The sequence below is a fragment of the Lemur catta genome, chromosome 6 (genome assembly GCF_020740605.2).
Source record: "Lemur catta isolate mLemCat1 chromosome 6, mLemCat1.pri, whole genome shotgun sequence".
In the NCBI taxonomy this organism is placed as follows: Eukaryota; Metazoa; Chordata; class Mammalia; order Primates; family Lemuridae; genus Lemur; species Lemur catta.
In genome coordinates this window covers 7,119,350-7,142,321 of record NC_059133.1, presented here as the reverse complement: position 1 = coordinate 7,142,321, position 22,972 = coordinate 7,119,350, and the positions used below count along the sequence as shown (strand labels likewise).

The 22,972-nt window shown below is 40.8% G+C and overlaps 1 protein-coding gene across 1 annotated transcript in view; it reads left to right on the top strand.

The window, feature by feature from the left end:
- The window catches only part of EP300 (E1A binding protein p300), a 79,303-nt gene extending 56,331 nt beyond the window's left edge, over positions 1-22,972 (top strand). Inside the window, exons 18-31 of the mRNA XM_045554829.1 lie at positions 333-572; positions 1,165-1,253; positions 3,063-3,143; positions 7,691-7,747; positions 8,414-8,491; positions 10,234-10,301; positions 11,723-11,873; positions 11,995-12,141; positions 13,026-13,139; positions 13,956-14,121; positions 16,133-16,297; positions 17,332-17,493; positions 19,170-19,451; positions 19,680-22,972. Of these exons, the coding sequence (XP_045410785.1) occupies positions 333-572; positions 1,165-1,253; positions 3,063-3,143; positions 7,691-7,747; positions 8,414-8,491; positions 10,234-10,301; positions 11,723-11,873; positions 11,995-12,141; positions 13,026-13,139; positions 13,956-14,121; positions 16,133-16,297; positions 17,332-17,493; positions 19,170-19,451; positions 19,680-21,887 (4,008 nt within the window). The 3' untranslated portion in view covers positions 21,888-22,972. The remainder of the gene's footprint in view (positions 1-332; positions 573-1,164; positions 1,254-3,062; positions 3,144-7,690; positions 7,748-8,413; positions 8,492-10,233; positions 10,302-11,722; positions 11,874-11,994; positions 12,142-13,025; positions 13,140-13,955; positions 14,122-16,132; positions 16,298-17,331; positions 17,494-19,169; positions 19,452-19,679) is intronic.

The window sequence follows — 22,972 nt, the reverse complement described above, 5'->3', positions numbered from 1 at the left end:
GGGTTAGTTTCCTCATTTGCAGGCCCCTTCTAGTATTAAAATTTTAAGTGTCTTTATTGATCTCACATAACACTGTTGTAAAGCATCTGGAGTTGCTTCAGTAGACCATCATCAGTCTCCTGACTGGAAAGTCTATAGCTCTGTCTTCTCAGTCCTCTGAGCAGCTTCGTATCTGTGTAGGCTAATGATTTAAAGAAGTGATGGACATTAGTCAACTCTTTGGGGATATAAACTGGTCAGAAATCCAAAATTATCTGGAAAATTAATGATAATAGGAAGATTAAATATACTGAGACTTGGGCAATGTTGTTTAGTGTCACTTACCCTTCTAGGATTATTTTGATATTGTGAAGAGCCCCATGGATCTTTCTACCATTAAGAGGAAGTTAGACACTGGACAGTATCAGGAGCCCTGGCAATACGTGGATGATATTTGGCTTATGTTCAACAATGCCTGGTTATATAATCGGAAAACATCACGGGTATATAAATACTGCTCCAAGTTATCTGAGGTCTTTGAACAAGAAATTGATCCAGTCATGCAAAGTCTTGGATATTGTTGTGGCAGAAAGGTAAGAAATGGTTTTCAGACATGCCTTTAACTTTTCTAGGATACCTAGAATATACTGATGGCATAAGGGAATATTCTGCTTCTGGCATTGACACGGCCTTTTCTTTAATGCATTTGTTTAGACTTATTTGCACATACCACAATATTATCTGTTTATATGGAGTGGACTTACTATAAAGACTTTTTGGTACACCTGGATTTTATGGAAAACTTGACCAATTAGAATAATGAATCATCAGACTGTAAGCTCATACGGAGTTGGGGCTTTATCATGGTCAGCTGTGTATGCACATTGCTCAGGATATATTGGTTTTCCTGTGCATACCAATTCACATTCTTGAGGTCTACATGTCCTGTTGGGTCTTTGGTAAAGTGGTAGAAGGATATGACTGCTAAGCCTACCTCAGAGTGATGAAATAATACAGGAGTAAACTTAGAATGGTTTTTGGAAACTGAAATAGGAAATAGCCCATTATGGTTAACATAAATAAGAACTAAAGACATCACTGATTTTTGTTTATGCTTTGCCATTGTGATTGTTCTAGCTTGTCCTTAAGGCCTCTGTGCTATTTGACAAATGGTTTCTTTTGCAGTTGGAGTTCTCTCCACAGACACTGTGTTGCTACGGCAAACAACTGTGCACAATCCCTCGTGATGCCACTTATTATAGTTATCAGAACAGGTAAGCCCGACTACATGTGGACCCTGGCCCATATGTCCACATGTCTAGGGAGTGCATGCGGATGGACCAGCACACATACAGTCATGGTTCATGTGTAACTTGCTTGAAAACAGCTGTACAGCACAAGTTCCCTTCTTTGCCGTCTGCCTTTCTTAGCAGAATTATAAAATTTTGTATCAAAAATTAGCATTGCATCAGTTGTCTGGGCCCTTATTTTTAGCAGGGAGGAACCCCAGGCCCCACTTCTCTTTCTCCTGGGCTTTTAGTACTCACCACAGACCAAGGCAAAACTGAGGAGATTAAACTCCCCAGAAAATGTTTAACTACTAGTGCCTATTAGACTGCTTTTTGGAAATGTTTCCCTTTTTTATGTGTTGCCTATCCCTAAATTGTTGTTCTTGGAACATGAAAACAGGATTCCAAAGTATTTACTTTTCCTCTGTTAAGCAAATTAAAAGGAAAACCTCCAAAATCTGCACCTGACTTTTCCCTACAAAGACTTGCATATGACAGTGCCTAAATAAACTAGGCATTTCTGCCTTTTTTCTCACGCTACACCAATAGCTGAAATCACTTCACTAATCTTTCTTAACCACGATTTGTCTCCTGTTTTCAGTAATTGGCCTACAATATAGTTAGCATAGGGTGTTTGGGGCTCTGATATAGTAATAGCAAGGTTGGGCAGTTAATACCCTTACTTACACCAAGCCCATGTTATTGGTTTTTGCTGAACTTGTGTGCTACAGATGTGTTTCTAGCTTTGATAAGTTACTTACACTTTTTGTTTTATTTGCAAAAAGTTAGGTGTACTCCTTATGCTTTGTAGGCCTAATGTTTTGATTTTACGATGAGTAAAAATCCAGTATTTTACTCATTGCAATCTAGGAAAAGTGAGACTCAAGTTGTTATAAGCACTTTATGCTTAAAAAAGCAAGTAACAACTGGCATGAAACTTTTCTTATGTTGTTACAACCTTGACATTTGTACCCTTTTTGGATTTTTAACAGCAGTCTTTGTACCAAGGCATGTTTAGCCATGTACCTGCACATACCACTGCCTTTTGAAATGTGTCACTTGATGGCTGTAGGCAGTATTTAACTGCTCGTGCAGGGCTTTTCAGTGAAAAACTATTTTGTTACTTACGGCTTCCTTGGGATCAAAAAGAAATTTTTGTATGTTTCAATCCTCAGTTGTTTTAGGTTATTGTTTCCTGCTACTCTATCCATGGTGGATTTTTTTTTTTTTTTTTTTGAAAGTGGGCAGAAGTGATTGCTGTATTTAGGTAGTGTTGAAAGTAGCAGTCCTTTTCTCCCTGGTATCTTTATCCTCCTCCCTTCTTTTGATTGTTTATATCAGATAGCATTAATTACTGAAATGAAAGGGTGTGGGTCTGTGTAAGTCAAACTTTTGTTTTTATTTGCTGTAATCATTTGCTACTTGTGATTCCATTTGAGATATTTAATGCTAATCTGTGCTTTGCCTTGGCTTTCTGCTTTGTGTTGTTCTGTCTTGCTTTTATGTTTTTTGTTGTCCTGCAATCCCTCATTTCTTCGTTTGTTTTGTGTTTTTTTTTCTCCCTCATGCTTGTCGTTGTCTGCACTTGGCTTTGATAACAAAACAAAAAAAACAAAAAACCCAAACTCTGGGGCCCATAAATCTGCATCATTGAATGTCCTTGTCGCCGTTGATGACCTGCTCTCTGCTCCCGTCCCCTTCCTTGGCCTGCTGTGATTGGTGGCTTCGTTGCTTGGCTTGGGCTGTGTTGTGTGAACGGAACAGTTCACCCCAGTATGGCCTTCTTGCCGACAGGTATCATTTCTGTGAGAAGTGTTTCAATGAAATCCAAGGGGAGAGCGTTTCTTTGGGGGATGACCCTTCCCAGCCTCAAACGTAAGTAGCTACATTATTTTGAAAAGTGTTATCTTACTTCTCAGTGTATTATCATGGTATTATGCTCAGGCTTCTTTCTAAATGGTCTTGAGCTGTGTTGTCCAGTGTAGTAGCCATTACTCTCAGATGGCTATTTAAATACAAATTAAAAGTAATTAAGGCCTGCCCAGGCACAGTGGCTCACGCCTGTAATGCTAGCACTCTGAGTAGGCCGAGGCGGGCGGATCTTTGGACTCAGAAGTTCGAAACCAGCCTGAGCAAGAGCAAGACCCCCGTTTCTACTAAAAAATAAAAAGAAATTAGCTGGACAACTAAAAATATATAGAAAAAATTAGCTGGGCATGCTAGCGCATGCCTGTAGTCCCAGCTACTCAGGAGGCTGAGGCAGAAGGATTGCTTGAGCCCAGGAGTTTGAGGTTGCTGTGAGCTAGGCTGATGCCACAGCACTCTAGCCAGGCTGACAGAGCAGGACTCTGCCTCAAAAAAAAAAAAAAAAAAAAAACAGTAAGGCCAGAAGCAGTGGCTTACTCCTGTAATCCTAGCACTCTGGGAAGCTGAGGCAGGAGGATTGCTTCAGCTCAGGAGTTCCACATCAGCCTCAACAAGAGACCCTATCTCTACCAAAAATAGAAACTTAGCCAGGCACAGTGGCATGGGCCTATAGTGGCAGCTACTCAGGAGGCTGAGGCAGGAGAATCATTTGAACCCAAGAGTTAGAGGTTGCAATGAGCTGTGATGTTGACACTGTACCCGACTTGGGGCAACAAAGCGAGACTCTGTCTCAAATAAATAAATAATGTAAATAAAATTAAAATTGTTTGTCAGTTGTACTACTCACGTTTCAGGTATCCAGTAGCCATCTCTGGCTAGAGGTCAACACAGAGAACATAATCCATCACAGCAGAAAATTCTGTTAATCAGCACTTCTCTAGAGACTATATATAGGTGGTCATCTTAGCTATACTGAAAGTATTTCTTCTATAAAGAAACTTTCAGGCCAGGAATGGTGGCTCATGTCCCAAATCCCAGCACTTCAGGAGGCAGAGGCAGGAGGAGTACTTTGAGGCTAGCAGTTTGAGACCAGCCTGCAAAACATAGTGAAGACCCATCTCTACAAAAAATTTAAAAATTAGCCAGATGTGGTGGTGTGTGTCTGTAGTGCCTGTAGTTCCAGTTACTCAGGAGGCTGAAGTGGGAGGATCTCTTGAGCCCAGGAGTTTGTGGCTAAACTAAGTTATGATCAGGCCACTACACTCCAGCCTGGGTGATGAGCAAGACCTTGTCTCTAAAAAATAATATTAAAAGAATTAAAAAATAGCTTTTCTTCTAAAAATTGGGAGGATAGTGCAAGAGAAGAACTTAATTGTTAATTAACTGTTTTGAGTTTGAGAAGAATTGAACTAATAACCACCCTACACCCTTCTTGTAGATTAACAGAAGCCCTAAATCACTATACTAGTGAATGGAATTTAACGTGATGGAGAGGTTTAAGAGACTCAGATACACTCTGTAGTTTCACAAACTCAGCGTATAGCCTAAATTGCCTAATAGTAGTAGTAATCTTTAAATTTGAATAAATTTAGACTGTGTAGTTAAAAAGAAGTACTGTTTCATGTAATTTTAGTATTCTTAGAGATTCATATTTACCTATAATAAAGGAAAGCTGTTCATAACATTCCACAAAAATAGGGAGTTGTCACATTACTAGTACAAAATCAGGGCCTCCAAAGAAAACTGGTTAAACTTTTTCCAAATTGAGTTGTAAAGTTGCACTTTCCCTTCAGTCACCACACAAATACAGTATAGTAGGGTATGGGTGCTGGTCTAGGAAAATAGATACTGGGAACCTTGAGCATTGAGATATTTTGACCCTTGGCTAAATCAGGGAGGTGACCTCTAGTGTAGGTTTCCCTGATGGAGGAATGGACGTCTGCCTTACTGTTGGAACTCTGGGGTGGCATGCCAAGTGTTGTATACCTGAGGGCAGTACATCCCTGACTCTGAAGAGTATAGAAATCCCCTCCTGATCCTGCAGGTCTTTAGTCAGTCTAAGAGTCTGCATTTCTTATAAGCTTCCAGGTCTTTCTGTGGTGCAGCTGCTCTTCAGATTGCACTTTGAGTAGCAAGCCTTTAGGCTATTCGGGAAAATGCTATTAACTTAGATGAGTGAATCTCCCTAGGCTATAACTTAGTATAGGAAACAGTTTTACATGTGGAGATGTCCTCACTTTTGCACCTCCGCCTCTCAAAGTGCTGGGATTACAGGCATGAGCCACTGCATGTGGCCTCAGAGATGTCCTCATTTTTGTAAGGAGGATTAACCGCAATGAGAGTGGGGTTCCCTAAAGTTGACTCTAGGTAGAGAATGGTAAGACTGTTACCTTCTATATGTAGTGAAGCCATGAGCAGTGTTGTATGCTAGATTTCAGGATGGGAAGCTATGTAACATTTTAAAATATGAAGTACAGAGTTTTGTCCTTCAAAATTGCCCTGAAACATGTATTAATGTTGAAATTTTCTTGACCAAGCATAATGGTGTATGCCTGTAGTCCTAGCTACTCGGGAGGCCAAGTCAAGAGGATCACCTGAGCCCAAGAATTTGAGGCTGCAGTAAGCTGTGATCACACCACTGGATTCCAGCCTGGGTGACAGAGGGAGATCCTGTTTCTTTTTTTTCTTTTCTTTTTTTTTTTTTTTTTTTTTTTTTGAGACAGAGTCTCACTCTGTTGTCCGGGCTAGAGTGAGTGCCGTGGCGTCAGCCTAGCTCACAGCAACCTCAAACTCCTGGGCTTAAGTGATCCTACTGCCTCAGCCTCCCCAGTAGCTGAGACTTACAGGCATGTGCCACCATGCCTGGCTAATTTTTACTATATATATATTTTAGTTGGCCATATAATTTCTTTCTATTTTTAGTAGAGACGGGGTCTCGCTCTTGCTCAGGCTGGTTTCTAACTCCTGACATCAAGCGATCCACCCACCTCGGCCTCCCAGAGTGAGATCCTGTTTCTAAGACTTTTTTTTTTTTTTCTCTTTTTTTCTCTTTTTTGAAACAGAGTCTCACTCTGTTGCCCAGGCTAGAGTGCTGTGGCGTCAGCCTAGCTCACAGCAACCTCAAACTCCTGGGCTCAGGCGATCCTCCTGCCTCAGCCTCCCAAGTAGCTGGGACTACAGGCATGTGCCACCATGCCCGGCTAATTTTTTTTTTTATATATATATATATATATATATATATTTTTTTTTTTTTTTTTTTTTAGCTGTCCAGATAGTTTCTTTCTATTTTTAGTAGAGATGGGGTCTCGCTCTTGCCCAGGCTGGTCTCAAACTCCTGACCTCGAGCGAGCCTCCCACCTCGGCCTTGCAGAGTGCTAGGATTACAGGCGTGCGCCACCTCGTCCCGCCTCCTATATATATTTTTAGCTGTCCATATAATTTCTTTCTATTTTCAGTAGAGACGGAGTCTCGCTCTTGCTCAGGCTGATCTCGAACTCCTAAGCTCAAACAGTCCACCTGCCTCAGCCTCCCAGAGTGCTAGGATTACAGGCGTGAGCCACCACGCCCAGCCTGAAAGCGTATTCTTAAATAGCTGGTTGGTGGGGCATGGTGGCTCACGCCTGTAATCCTAACGCTCTGAGAAGCTGAGGCAAGAGGATCACTTGACCAGCCTGAACAAGAGTTGAGACCCTGTCTCTACTAAAAATAAAAAAATTAGCCAGGCATCATGACGTGTTCCCTGTAGTCCCAGCTACTTGGGAGGCTGAGGCAGGAGGACCCCATGAACCCAGGAATTTGAGGTTGCAGTGAGCTACGATGAAGCCACTGTAGTCTCCCCAGGGTAACAGAGCAAGATTCTGTCTCAGACAAACAAAAACAGCCAGGTGTGGTGACTGACGCCTGTAATCTCAGCACTTTGGGAGGCTAAGGCTGGAGGATTGCTTGAGTCCAGGAGTTTAAGACAAACCTGAGCAACATAGTGAGACTCTGTCTCTACAAAAAAACAAAACAAATTAGCCACCTGGTGGCAGGTGCCTATAGTCCCAGTTAACTCTAGAGGCTGAGGTAAGAGATTATGGAGCCCAGGAGTTAGAAGATGCAGAGAGCTATGATCGTGGCACTGCATTCTAGCCTGGGCAACAGAGCAAGACACCACACCTACACCCCACTTCCCCCTAAAAAAAGGTATTCTTAAATAGTGATTTAATTCCCCCTATGCACACCTTTATCCTTCATGGCTCAGTCTAGGAACATTACACCATAAAAAGGTATAACTATTAATAACATTGAGAATAGTAGGCAGTATTTAAAAAGAAAGAACTAATGTTTCTAGTTCTTCCTGGGTTTCTGATTTCCTCCTATAAGGGGATATAATTATTAAGTCCTATTCCCTCACATGCATTTTGTAAGTCAGGAATGCTTAAATGTTAAATGTATAATCTTAGAGGATGTAAATCATCCATTTATAGTGTAAGATTTGTACCCTTTGGTTAGAACTGCGGTCAGATTGCTCATCTTTATCACTTTTTCTCATTGTGTCCCTCTTCTCTCCTTAGTACAATAAATAAAGAACAATTTTCCAAGAGAAAAAATGACACACTGGATCCAGAACTGTAAGTAGTTCCCCTTGAATACTCAGCACATTTAGACTTTTCGTCTTCCTTTCATTCTCTGGATTTTTATGACCAATCAGATGATTCTGCATTGTTGGGCTAAATCTATATAACATATACCCAACATAGGTGGTAAAAATGTGGAATATATTCAAGTACTAAGGCTATTAGTCTACATTACAGTTAGTATTTATTTACATTTCACTAAATTGAGTTATTGCTTTAGTGTTTTATCGGCCCAGTCTGCTCACTGCTATGTATTCCATCCCTGTTACCCTCTGCATTTTCAGTTCACAATTCATAATCCCTTAGTTTGTAGTGAGGCCTTTGAGAGCATGGAGCACTGAAATGTACGTTTTCTAGGTATTCCTAAAATGGATGGAATGGTGTCAGACTCATTTGGAAGTTTTGACACCCGTGATCTTTCTCTGCTACCATTTTTCCACAGTCACATTTAATTACTGAATTTAATTGCTTTTGAAATTGGCTCTACCTGCAACACTAAAGAGTTTTTTGAAAATAAAAACTTTGTTAGAACTATTTTTTTCAATTCTTTGGCCATGACCTTGGCTATCTTCTGAATTGTCAGAAATCACAGGAAGTAATGGAAGTTTTCATTTCGTTAAGGTTTTGGGATTAATCTTGAAATTGGCTCTGTATTTCCAGGTTTGTTGAATGTATAGAGTGTGGAAGAAAGATGCATCAGATATGTGTTCTTCATCATGAGATCATCTGGCCACTTGGGTAAGCCTTATTTCAGTATTTTCTCGTATATCCTCGTGAATATTAACAAGTTTTTTCTTCTTTGCTATATCATATCTTCAAAGTTCGTATCTCTAAAAATTTTTGCTTGGATTAGGAAATTTAAATTTATATTGTAGTTATTTTTCATCAAAAGTCAATGCTGGCCGGGCGCAGTGGCTCACGCCTGTAATCCTAGCACTCTGGGAGGCCGAGGCTGGTGGATCATTTGAGCTCAGGAATTCGAGACCAGCCTGAGCAAGATCAAGACTCCGTCTCTACTAAAAATAGAAAGAAATTATCTGGCCAACTAAAATATATATATAGAAAAAATTAGCCAGGCATGGTGGCACATGCCTATAGTCCCACCTACTCAGGAGGCTGAGGCAGTAGGATCGTTTATGCCCAGGAGTTTGAGGTTGCTGTGAGCTAGGCTGACGCCACGGCACTCACTCTAGCCCGGGCAACAGAGCGAGACTCTGTCTCAAAAAAAAAAAAGTCAATGCTGTCGGTAAGGTATCTGGAAACTAGCAAGTGTTAGATGTAGTTGAATTTCGCACATTGAATATTACTTATACTGCTGTAGAAAAATTAAAAGGTACACGTATAGGGGGATGCACCTCTATTCCTACCTCAGAAAACACGCTATGAATGTTATACTAAATTGTGAGCCTGGTAAGTGTTTGATTTAAATATCTGTTGGTGGGGTTGGGGACAACAGGTTACATAGCTGCAGTTAAAAGTATAATTGACCAGCGAGAGTCAGAGAGACCACTTCTTCTTCTCCCAAGAATGGGGCTGATTCCAGCTCTGTTCCAAGGAAGAGGGAATCTAGGGCATCAAGTGCCTCTCATTAGGTTTGGTTCTCCATACCGTCTTCTGCTCTGTTCTTAGACTGCTTGTTGGTACTGGTTTGGAGGTTACAGGAAAGAGGGGTCTAATTAGCAAATTTCTAGAAAATAATACTAAGAAAAATTGCAATATAGGTAATATTTAGTGGAAACTTTTTAATTTTCAGTGTAAGTTGTCTTTAAGTATGCCCTTTTAGTGCTTTCCTTAATTTCAGGTTTGGTAAAAAAAATGATTTAAGAGACTTGTGATGTTTGCAATTTAGGATCAGTCAGCTTGTTGGAGATAGTCTCCTTTAGTATTATATGAAATATATAAATCAGTAAAATATATTTGATTTGTATGTGTTTAATTTTTTAAATTTCTCCATCTTATAGGTTGTGTACATTTGAAATAGGTCTGCTGCATTTTTAATGGATGCCTAGTAGTCTATAATTTACTATAACCCATTTAATTATTTACTTTGAGGAACATTTATGTAGTCTCAAGGTTTTGCAAGAAACTCTACTTACACACATCATATATAATTACAGGAACAAAGAGATAATATATTTTAAATGTATTGGTTTTGCTCTCAAAGTGTACATTCCAACCACTAACGTAAAAGGAGTACTGACACTTAACTCTAGCCAATATGATTGGGCCAAAAAGAAACATTCCTGTCTTAAATTGTAATCACATTTCTTCATGTCTATTGCCTGTTTTTCCATTAAGTTATCTTTTTTCTTACTGATTTCTGAAAGCTCTGTATGTATTGGTTGTAACTCTTTCATAGAAATATGGAAAATTTTGTACCAGATTGTCTTTTGAATTTTAATTTTATTTACACAATAGATTTTGTTATACACATAAGGCTTCTTTAAGTTATGTAAACAAAGTCTTGATTTACATTTTAGATTTGTTTGTGATGGCTGTTTAAAGAAAACTGCACGAACTAGGAAAGAAAATAAGTTTTCTGCTAAAAGTAAGTTCCCATCTTTACAGGTAAATCTTGGCAAAACTTCTGAAGTCTAATGGAGAAGAAACTATCCAAAAAGAATTCCATTATTTTTAATCAGAGTAAAAATAAAATAATTGTTTATAATCTACTTAAAGTTGAATTGTAATATACTTTTTGGTGGGAAATTCATTAGACCTTAGAAAAAAATTTTTCAAGAAAAGGATTTATTAAATGCATAAGATGTGTTTTCACTATATTTTTCCTTATTTGGGACATATTCCTTATGGGGCCAGATGTGAAAATGATTGGCCAGAATTGCTGTCCCATGAGTGATTCCCTCAGTTTAGTCTATACCATTTATGAGGGCTCCATTTTGCCCTTACCTGATCTTTTCCATTGTCAGGGGAGGGTGTCAAAGATTTTTATCATGCAAGTAATTGACACTTACAATCTCAATGTAGTATTTTGTTTTGTAGTATTTTTCTGACTTACAGATTGCTTTGATTTCTGTAATGTTCCTCAAAATGTTCAACCTTTGTTATTTTATTTTTATTTATTTATTTATTTATTTTTGAGACAGAGTCTCACTCTGTTGCCTGGGCTAGAGTGCCATGGCATCAGCCCAGTTCACAGCAACCTCAAACTCCTGGGCTCAAGCAATCCTTCTGTCTCAGCCTCCCGAGTAGCTGGGGCTACAAGCATGTGCCACCATGCCTGGCTAATTTTTTCTATATATTTTTAGTTGTCCAGCTAATTTCTTTCTATTTTTAGTAGAGATGGGGTCTCGCTCTTGCTCAGGCTGGTCTCGAACTCCTGAGCTCAAACGATCCACCCACCTCGGCTTCCCAGAATGCTAGGATTACAGATTTGAGCTACCGTGCCTGGCCAACCTTTGTTATTTTAAAATATAATTGCAATCTAGTCAAAGTGCAATGGCCGTTTATTGTTCCATATTTTTTTTTAACTATTCTGACAACTGGAAATTTTTCATAATAAAAAGTTAGGGGAAATGACATTTAGATATTATTGAGTATTGTGCCTGTTTTAGCAGCACATATACCAAAGACTTGCCTTATCATACTAGTACAGGGACCATGCTAAATCTTCTCCGTATCATTCCAAGTATGATAGTGCAAATTGGCAGAACGTTTTATACGAAGAATATAGCCAGGTATAGTAGCTTACACCTATAATCAGCATGTCGGGAGGCTGAGGCAGGAGGATTGCTTGAGCCTAGGATTTCATGGCTACAGTTACTGATGATCATGCCACTGCACTCCAGTCTGGGTGATAGAGTGAGACCCCATCTTTTATTTAATAAATAAAATAACAGGAAGTTATCCTGTTTGCATTGAGAAAAAGCACAAATGAGATTTGAGGTTGAACCTTTAAGACTGACAGTAATAAATTTGCACCTTGGTAACTTGTAACTTTTACGTTCCTAGGGTTGCCATCTACCAGGCTTGGCACCTTTCTGGAGAATCGTGTAAATGACTTTCTGAGGCGACAAAATCACCCTGAGTCAGGAGAGGTCACTGTTAGGGTAGTTCATGCTTCAGACAAAACTGTGGAAGTCAAACCAGGCATGAAAGCAAGGTATCTAGTGATTTCCCCTTTTTTCTCTTGTGGATCCACAATCTCTTGTACATAGTTACTGTTGGTGATTCCAGTCTGTATGAGTTAATGTTGTCCTCTTCTCTCAACCTGAATTATATAGGTTTGTAGACAGTGGAGAGATGGCAGAATCCTTTCCATACCGAACCAAAGCCCTCTTTGCCTTTGAAGAGATTGATGGCGTTGACTTGTGCTTCTTTGGCATGCATGTTCAGGAGTACGGCTCTGACTGCCCTCCACCCAACCAGAGGTATGACTGGCTGACTATGGCTAGCCCCTCCAGTGGGGGTGGGGGGTTCAAGTTGTAATAAGTGGAAAAGTAGTAGTATTTAAGTAAAACAAATTAAAAATCCAATCCTAAAATAGACAAAACAGTGCTGTTCTCCTGTGGTCATAGTAATAAAAGAGTATGAATAGCAGCCTGACATTGGAAATGAGAATCACTCTAACTACATTTTATAAAATAGACTTAAACCTGGATTATAAGTACCCCTCTGGGAGTTATGTAAAAAAATGTTATACAAATGAGGTAATACATGGTTTAGAATTTCCTGTTTCTAAAAATAGTACAAAGGCCTCAGTAAGAATGGTACCAGAATTTATTGGGATCAACAAATATTGATATAGTATGTGCCAGGTACTGCTGGTTGCTAAAAAGAAAATGAAGGCTGGGCGCTGTGGCTCATGCCTGTAATCTGAGCACTTTGGGAGGCCAAAGCTGGAGGATCTCTTGAGGCCAAGACTAGCCTGAGTAACATAGTGAGACTCAGTCTCTACAGAAAAATTTAAAAATTAGATGGGTGTGTTTATGAGCACCTGTAATTCCAGCTCTTCGGGAGGCTTGAGCCCAGGAGTTGGAGGCTGCAGTGACCTATGATGATGCCACTGTACTGTAGCCTGGGCAATAGAGTGGGACCTTGGCTCAAAAAAAAAAAGAAAAGAAAAGAAAATGAAGTCACAGGTTCACTAAACTTCCCTACGGGGGTTCACAGTGAAGTCACTCATCTGACTGTAGTGAACATTACAAATGACAACATGGGCAAAGAGCACAGGAGAGCAAGAAGGTGTTTTAGCCATATAGTACAAGAACTCATTGTGTGACTTGACTTGTTTTTTTCCTCCCATTTGGTATAGGAGAGTATACATATCTTACCTCGATAGTGTTCATTTCTTCCGTCCTAAATGCTTGAGGACTGCAGTCTATCATGAAATTCTAATTGGATATTTAGAATATGTCAAGAAATTAGGGTAAGCATATTGATAATGAATGTTCTTTTAAAAACAATTAGTGTGCTATTGTTAAAATGTGCAAATATGTAATTTTTGCCCTTCCCCACCCCCAATCTTGGTTCCCATCTAGCAGAATTATCATCTCAAATTTGTTGGTGCCCTTTGAAGTAAATGTTGTCAATAGGAAAGAAAAATGGATGTTTTAGCCCTAGTTCCAAACATCCCAGATGAGGTGTTTGGGGTTTTTTGGTGGGTTTTTTTGTTTGTTTTTTCTTCAGTTAAGCCATTGGATACGTTGATTTGAAGTTTTTGTTTATTAATCATTTGAGGGCAGAATCTTGGTGTATTTGATTCTTTTATACCTACATATCAAGACCAAAAACAACTAAGCTCTGGGGATATGTTTCTCACTTTTAAAGTACATGTGTCCTTGAGAATATTCAGTACTGCATCTTGCAGGTTATTACGCTTTACAATTTTCCTTTCATTTAGGTCTCTTGTTAAAGTAGGTTCATTTTCCATTGCATTGTAATCTTAATTCAGCCCTAAAATGCAAATTTGGGATTTGGGGCTAAGTTATTCTCTCTACTATAGAAATTCTCAGCACTCCTCTGTGGCATCCAAAAAGTAGCAGGCATTGTGAGATCCATTATTAGTGCCATGGGTTATGCTTAGTGCTGGCCTCAGTTTTGATCTGATGCTGGGTTAAACGTTTTGTGTTATCTTAGGAGAAATCATTGTTTCAGTATTGGCTCCACCTTATGGTTTAAAGGGTAGCATTCTGTCTAAAATGGATGATCTTTTCTATCGAACATTCCTCTTCTGTGTTGTTAGATACACAACAGGGCATATTTGGGCATGTCCACCAAGTGAGGGAGATGACTATATCTTCCACTGCCATCCTCCTGACCAGAAGATTCCAAAGCCCAAGCGACTGCAGGAATGGTACAAAAAGATGCTTGACAAAGCTGTCTCAGAGCGCATTGTCCATGACTATAAGGTCAGTTGGAGCATGGGGGAGAAAGACAGTAGATCTGGAAATGTACTAATCTTGGTGGTGGTGTTCTACATCTTCCGTGTAATTCATAAAATTATGCTAATTTGATAGGTTTTTTATTTTGTGTATTCACAATTTTTCAAAGTAAAACTAGGTTTTTTGAAGAAATCTGTTTTGAACATGTAACCAATAAAAAATGTATTCCTACTAGCCATGTTATTTTAAACATTCATGAATGTAGGCTGTCTCTTGATATGAACTTGAACTACCTACATAAACTGGATGTTTTCCCAAGCAGCCCAGCACATCATTCTACAGCAGATACAGTTTCCAGTATTTGTATTAGGTCATTATATTTGTAATGTCTGATTTTGGTCAGACGAGATCGGGCGCGTTCAGGGTGGTATGGCTGTAGACTGAAATGTCTGATTTTGAATCAGAAGTTTTATTTGCTACATCTTAAACAAGAAGCAGTGCAATTAATCAAAGTTTGTGCCTAAACTATCGACACAGTTTTGTCATCTTAATAGTAGCTTGTTGATATCAACAGTGAAGAAGTGTGGAGAGTAGGTCTCAATGAAAGCACGAAAAGCATTATTTACAGCTTGTTGAGAATTGAATATTTTTCCTTGTAAAAAGTGGTAGTCAGTGCAAGGGCTGGTGGATATGGTGGATGACAGAGTTACTAAGTTTAGCCTCTGTAATTTTGAGCAAAGTTGTTTGTGTGACATGTGGTCTTGGCCTGTCTCTGCCGCCCAATCTGTTTAATGAAAAGCATCCTCATGATTTCGTCCAACTTGTTGTAGTAGACACCTGCTGTAATCAGTTGAGGTTTCATGAAGCCGTAGTGGATAATACCAGTGCTGGACACTAAACAGACACCATTACCTTTTTTTGATGAATATTCAGTTTTGGACTATGTTTTGGCACTTTATTTAATAACCATTGTGTTGAATGCTTGTGATTGTCAAAAAGAATCCATTGTTATTACAGATAACAATAAGGTGTAAAAACGGTTTGTCTTTATGTCGTGACAGCAAAGAAAGGCAGGTCTCGATTTTTTTTTTTTGACGCTTATTTATGTGGTATCCATCTATCCAGCTTTTTTACCTTGTCGATTTTGTTTTCAGCAGTCTAATATTGTTGCAATAGTAATGTCAAACCTTGTTAATTTATGCATAGGGTTGAAATGGATTTGCTTCTATAGATTTTAGCTGATTATTATTCTCTTTGGTCTCAGGTCACCCACGTGGCTCATTTTTAAGACTAAAATCACCAGAACAGAACTGTGTGTTCATTAGTCACAAGTTTTTGACTTACCTATGGTTTTGCAAAAATTGTTTTTAAAAAAACTTTGAAAGATGCAAGTCAAACTATGTGTTTGAAAGAATGAAAATGTACTTTCACAATAAAAAGAAAACAAGAAGTGTCAAGTGAAATGTCAGAGATACCAACTGTCAAACTTAATAGTTACGGAAGTCGGACATCTCATACTTAATGACATAATAGGTTTTAGTCATTTTCAACTCTCAGTTAAAGCTGTGTGAATGATGCTTCTGAAGCCCTCTGACATTGATCCCTGGCAAGATAATTTGCCATTTGGTTATATAAAGGCAGATAATCTCCATCTTCATAGGCAGAGGAAAGAGAAAATTAGAAATACTGACTTCAGACCAGGACTTTTCACTGATCTTTGCTTGTTTTCTTTTTCTTTTATTTTTTTAAAGGCTAGTCAGCTTAAGCAGTGGGAATGGAGAAGGAACAGAGAAATCTGTAATTGGTTGTGGTTTATTGTTAGACACCACTGTACTCAGACCAGCCCTTGCACTGTTTATGACATTAAATACCTCCCTAGCATATGGTATAGAATTAGGTACTGGGTATAGAATCTCTGCCAGCTTTCTGAAGACATTTTAATCTTTCATGTTTCTTGTGTCAGTTAGTTGTGAGTGCTTGTATAATCAATGTTTTATAAAAAATAGAAATACCTATTTGTACATGGATTTTTTTACAGGATATTTTTAAACAAGCTACTGAAGATCGATTAACAAGTGCAAAGGAATTACCTTACTTTGAGGGTGATTTCTGGCCCAATGTTTTGGAAGAAAGCATTAAAGAACTGGAACAGGAGGAAGAAGAGAGGAAGCGAGAGGAAAATACCAGCAATGAAAGCACTGATGTAAGGACGTTAGTTCCTTTTCATCTTCTACCTTAATTCTAATTGTATAATCCAGAAATGAGCTTAAATGTTCAATTTAGTTTTAAAGTTCTCAGGTATGAAACAGCTCTTTAAATTGGGCAAGAAATTATGGCTTAGAAAGTTTACTAGGATTCTATTTTAGTGGTTTCAAACCTATTTAGCATCAAGACCCCCTTTTAAAATGGTATCTCAGAGTCTGAGTAATGTAAACTGAGGGGGAAAAAAAGCAAATGAAATCCTAAAAAAAAAAACTGATAGAAAATTACCTATGTGAAGGACCAGATTATGAATATTTTGGGCCTTGTGGGCCACATACCATCTGTGGCATAGTCTTTTTCTTTCCCCTTTAAAAAAAAAATAACACAACTCTTTTGAAGTGTAAAAACCGTTCTTAGCTATCCAAAACCAGCCTGTCTCCCATATAGCACCTGCCTTAGAACCTGGTCAGTCATTTCCCTATAGCATATGTAGAATTACCTCCATTGAATCAGACTTATAAAGTCACTCTTAAATAGTCCGTTTACAAATTCTTACAGCTTTGTTCAAATTCATTGATAGACTAGTTGTCAATATAAGGTATGAGTGTTGGGGGGCAAGGTTTAGTAGGCTCATAAAATTTTAGAATATGAGCAAAAGGCAGTAAAGCCAAGGTCTTTTGGCTCCCCACTGCCATACACTGTACCCCACTCTGCCACCCACTCCTCGTTCCCTATTCTCAAATCTGGGATGTGCTCCATCAACAAGGTCTACACACTCCTAAGCTGTCATTGCCTCAATGAAAGGTCATCTTCACTGAGAAAAAAATTAGGTCAAATATATTTGTGAACATTAGTTTACCATAAATAACAACTTTGAAAGGAGAGAGAATATGTGAAGTGAGCTGCTAGTGAAATAAGATATAAGCATAAGCTACAATTCATAGAAAGGAGAGTCTTTTTACCTTCAGTGTTATTTCTAAGTCAATTCTTAACAAAAACTTAACACTTTATTGTCTCCTTTGTGCTACCCGGCAGGTGACAAAGGGAGACAGCAAGAATGCTAAAAAGAAGAATAATAAGAAAACCAGCAAAAACAAGAGCAGCCTGAGTAGGGGCAACAAGAAGAAGCCCGGCATGCCCAATGTATCCAATGACCTCTCGCAGAAACTGTATGCCACCATGGAGAAACACAAAGAGGTAAGATGCAGCCACCAGCAGCTGGAAAACAAACAGGACAGGGTTTTTCAAAAACTGCCCACTCCAATTGGTGTTTATGATGTGAGCACCAGACCATTTGAGATTCAGAAGAAAGAAACCATTTGAGGGGCAATTAGGGAAAAAAGAGGTAATTAGGGTAGGTAGTAGAACAAGAAATGTTCAGTTTGCTTTAGCTATGCAGCTGTGTTTTAAATCTAGATTGTGTTAGATTGTGCCTTATTTAAAAGTGTAAGATGTGTGAGTGGATAATGTCTGTAATCCCAGTACTTTGGGAGGCCAAGGCAGGAGGATTGCTTGAGGCCAGGAGTTCATGACCAACCTGTGCAACATAACAAAAAACATAAAAAAAAAACCCATCTCTACAAAAAATTAAGATGGACATTATGGCGCATGCCTGTAGTCCCAGCTACTCGGGGCCTGAGGTGAGAGCATCACTTGAGCTCAGCAGTTCAAGGCTACAATAAGCTAAGGTAATAATTATTAACAATTAATAGTTATTAGCTATTTCAAGCTATAGTTAATCTGACAAACTTCTAGCATAACAGCAGTGGAAAAGGCCCTTAGAATATATTATCATGAGTTTGACTTGATTTGTGGACACATTCTACGACTTTATCTGTATAGGTTATAAATTCAGGTATTGGCCTAGCTATAGGGGGACAAAAGCAGCAGATACTGTTGTCCGCGTACATTGCAAGTGTTACTGCCAGTTTGCGTAGATTTTTAGTGTCCCAAAAACTGGTAGAATGTAGTAGGCAGTACAGCAGTTTATTAGAAGTTCCTGATTTCTTCAGGTAATATTTTTTAGTTTGTTTAATAAGACTTTATAGTTATATATGACTAATTTCAATTACATATACATAATACCAGCTTGTCGCACCCTTTGTACACTAATGGTTATGGGACTTGGTGGTGGTTATGAGTTTTCAAACTTAAGTGAACAAAAATTTTACTGCTTCACCAACAAGGACTAAGTAGATTTATCTCTATTAACCAGTATCTTTTTTTTTTTTTTTTCTGAGCTAGGATCTTGCTCTGTTGCCCAGGCTGGAGTGCAGTTGTGCGATCATAGCTCACTGTAGCCTCCCAACTGCTGGGCTCAAGCAATCCTCTTGCCTCAGCCCAGCCTCCCAAATTGTTGGGGCTACAGGTATAAGCCACCATGCCCTGCCTTAGCCAGTACCTTCTAAGAAGACGTCCTCTACATAACCGTAGTACAGTTTTTCACTCAGGAAATTTAATTTTTCTTTCTTTTTAAATAAAATTTGATTTTTTTTTTTTCCTTTTCTTCTTTGACCTCATTAAAGAATAAGGCAACTTAACCTTTACCCAATGCCACCATCTAACATTGGTCCTTATGTTCCAGTCAAGGACTATGGGTTACTTGTCATCTTGGGCAGTTCCCTGCCTTATTTGCATGGGCCTTAAAGTAGACTGCTTGAGGCAAGACCTGTCCACTGTGCATGTACCTGAACTAGACCCTTCTTAAAGGAATTGTTGAATAAGGTAGAAAAGACCACAGGATGTGAAGCAGGAGGAGAGTGGTGTGGTTGTGAAACTCTGTGCACCCATCTCATTGGTGTCCAGTCTCACTGACCTGTCTTCTGTGGCGGTGCTCTAGGTCCAGAGTTGGAATGAGACTTTCTGTTTTGCAGGTCTTCTTTGTGATCCGCCTCATTGCTGGGCCTGCCGCCAACTCCCTGCCTCCCATCGTTGATCCTGACCCTCTCATACCCTGCGATCTGATGGATGGTCGGGATGCATTTCTTACCCTTGCAAGGGATAAGCACCTGGAGTTCTCTTCACTCCGAAGAGCCCAGTGGTCTACCATGTGCATGTTGGTGGAGCTGCACACACAGAGCCAGGACCGCTTTGTCTACACCTGCAATGAATGCAAGCACCACGTGGAGACACGCTGGCACTGCACTGTCTGTGAGGTAGGAGGCAGGGTCTGCAGGGTTCCGATTGTCTGTGAGGTGATGCAGCTGCATGTTATATAGGCCTCGGGGTGGGAGGGGCCTGGCTTCATGTTTGAGTGGCAGAGCTGCAGAGGCTAGTTTTGTTCTATAAAAGGGGCTGTTGTAGCACAAGTGGGATATCTGAAATGCTTTTGAATGACTTAAATCTTGGAGTGTTTACCTGTGTTTCCTGTGTCTTTTCCCCAGGATTATGATTTGTGTATTACCTGCTATAACACTAAAAACCATGACCACAAAATGGAGAAACTGGGTCTTGGCTTAGATGATGAGAGCAACAACCAGCAGGCTGCAGCCACGCAGAGCCCTGGAGATTCTCGCCGCCTAAGCATCCAGCGCTGCATCCAGTCTCTGGTCCATGCCTGCCAGTGCCGGAATGCCAACTGCTCCCTGCCCTCCTGCCAGAAGATGAAGCGGGTTGTGCAGCATACCAAGGGTTGCAAACGGAAAACCAATGGCGGGTGCCCCATCTGCAAGCAGCTCATTGCCCTCTGCTGCTACCATGCCAAGCACTGCCAGGAGAATAAGTGCCCCGTGCCGTTCTGCCTAAACATCAAGCAGAAGCTCCGGCAGCAGCAGCTGCAGCACCGGCTACAGCAGGCCCAGATGCTCCGCAGGAGGATGGCCAGCATGCAGCGGACTGGTGTGGTGGGACAGCAACAGGGCCTACCCTCCCCTACTCCTGCCACGCCAACCACACCAACGGGCCAACAACCGACCACCCCTCAGACGCCCCAGCCCCAGCCAACCTCTCAGCCTCAGCCCACTCCTCCCAGCAGCATGCCACCCTACTTGCCCAGGACACAGGCTGCTGGCCCTGTGTCCCAGGGTAAGGCAGCTGGCCAGGTGACTCCTCCAACCCCACCTCAGACTGCTCAGCCACCCCTTCCAGGGCCCCCACCTGCAGCAGTGGAAATGGCAATGCAGATTCAGAGGGCAGCTGAGACACAGCGTCAGATGGCCCATGTGCAAATATTTCAAAGGCCAATCCAGCACCAGATGCCCCAGCTGACTCCCATGTCCTCCATGGGTATGAACCCACCTCCAATGGCCAGAGGTCCCAGTGGGCATCTGGAGCCAGGGATAGGGCCCACAGGGATGCAACAACAGCCACCTTGGGCCCAAGGAGGATTGCCTCAGCCCCAGCAACTACAGTCCGGGATGCCAAGGCCAGCCATGATGTCAGTGGCCCAGCATGGTCAGCCTTTGAACATGGCTCCACAACCAGGATTGGGCCAGGTAGGTGTGAGCCCACTCAAACCAGGCACTGTGTCTCAACAAGCCTTACAAAACCTTTTGCGGACTCTCAGGTCTCCCAGCTCTCCCTTACAGCAGCAACAGGTGCTTAGTATCCTTCACGCCAACCCTCAGCTATTGGCTGCGTTCATCAAGCAGCGGGCTGCCAAGTATGCCAACTCTAATCCACAACCCCTCCCTGGGCAGCCTGGCATGCCCCAGGGGCAGCCAGGGCTGCAGCCACCTACCATGCCAGGCCAGCAGGGGGTCCACTCCAATCCAGCCATGCAGAACATGAATCCCATGCAGGCAGGCGTGCAGAGGGCTGCCTTGCCCCAGCAGCAACCACAGCAGCAACTCCAGCCACCCATGGGAGGGATGAGCCCCCAACCTCAGCAAATGAACATGAATCACAACACCATGCCTTCACAGTTTCGAGACATCTTAAGACGTCAGCAGATGATGCAACAGCAGCAGCAGCAGCAGCAACAGGGAGCAGGGCCAGGAATAGGCCCTGGAATGGCCAACCATAACCAGTTCCAGCAACCCCAAGGAGTTGGCTACCCCCCACAGCAACAGCAGCAGCAGCAGCGGATGCAGCATCACATGCAACAGATGCAACAAGGGAATATGGGACAGATGGGCCAGCTCCCCCAGGCCTTGGGAGCAGAGGCAGGCGCCAGTCTACAGGCCTATCAGCAGCGACTCCTTCAGCAACAGATGGGGTCCCCTGCTCAACCCAACCCCATGAGCCCCCAACAGCATATGCTCCCAAATCAGGCCCAGTCCCCACACTTGCAAGGCCAGCAGATCCCCAATCCTCTCTCCAATCAAGTACGCTCTCCCCAGCCTGTCCCTTCTCCACGGCCACAGTCCCAGCCCCCCCATTCCAGCCCATCCCCGAGGATGCAGCCTCAGCCTTCTCCACACCACGTTTCCCCACAGACAAGTTCCCCACATCCTGGACTGGTGGCTGCCCAGGCCAACCCCATGGAACAAGGGCATTTTGCCAGCCCAGACCAGAATTCAATGCTTTCTCAACTTGCTAACAATCCAGGCATGGCAAACCTCCATGGTGCAAGCGCCACGGACCTGGGACTCAGCACCGATAACTCAGACTTGAATTCAAACCTCTCACAGAGTACACTAGACATACACTAGAGACACCTTGTAGTATTTTGGGAGCAAAAAAATTATTTTCTCTTAAGACTTTTTGTACTGAAAACAATTTTTTTGAATCTTTCTTAGCCTAAAAGACAATTTTCCTTGGAACACATAAGAACTGCGCAGTAGCCGTTTGTGGTTTAAAGCAAACATGCAAGATGAACCTGAGGGATAATAGAAATACAAAGAATATATTTTTGTTATGGTTGGGGTTACCACCAGCCTTTTCCCACTTGTGTGTGTGGTTCACGTGTGCACTGGGAGGAGGCTGAGGCCTGTGAAGCCAACCATATGCTCCTGCCTTGCACCTCCAATAGGTTTTATTATTTTTTTTAAATTAATGAAAATATGTAATATTAATAGTTATTATTTACTGGTGCAGATGGTTGACATTTTTCCCTATTTTCCTCACTTTATGGAAGAGTTAAAAAAGAACATTTCTAAAACCAGAGGACAAAAGGGGTTAATGTTACTTTAAAATTACATTCTATATATATAAATATATATAAATATATATTAAAATACCAGTTTTTTTTCTCTGGGTGCAAAGATGTTCATTCTTTTAAAAATGTTTAAAAAAAAAAAATCCCCCTTTCCTCCCCTCAAGTCAACTTTTGTGCTCCAGAAAATTTTCTATTCTGTAAGTCTGAGCGTAAAACTTCAAGTATTAAAATAATTTGTACATGTAGAAAGAAAAATGACTTTTTCAAAAATATACAGGGGCAGCTGCCAAATTGATGTATTATATATTGTGGTTTCTGTTTCTTGAAAGAATTTTTTTCGTTATTTTTACATCTAACAAAGGAAAAAATTAAAAAGAGGGTAAGAAACGATTCCGGTGGGATGATTTTAACATGCAAAATGCCCCTGGGGTTTCTTTGCTTGCTTTCTTCCCCCTTGCCCTGCCCCCTCCCACACACACACTTTCTGTAAAACTTGAAAATAGAAAGCAAAAACCCTCAACTGTTGTAAATCATGCAATTAAAGTTGATTACTTATAAATATGAACTTTGGATCACTGTATAGACTGTTAAATTTGATTTCTTATTACCTATTGTTAAATAAACTGTGTGAGACAGACA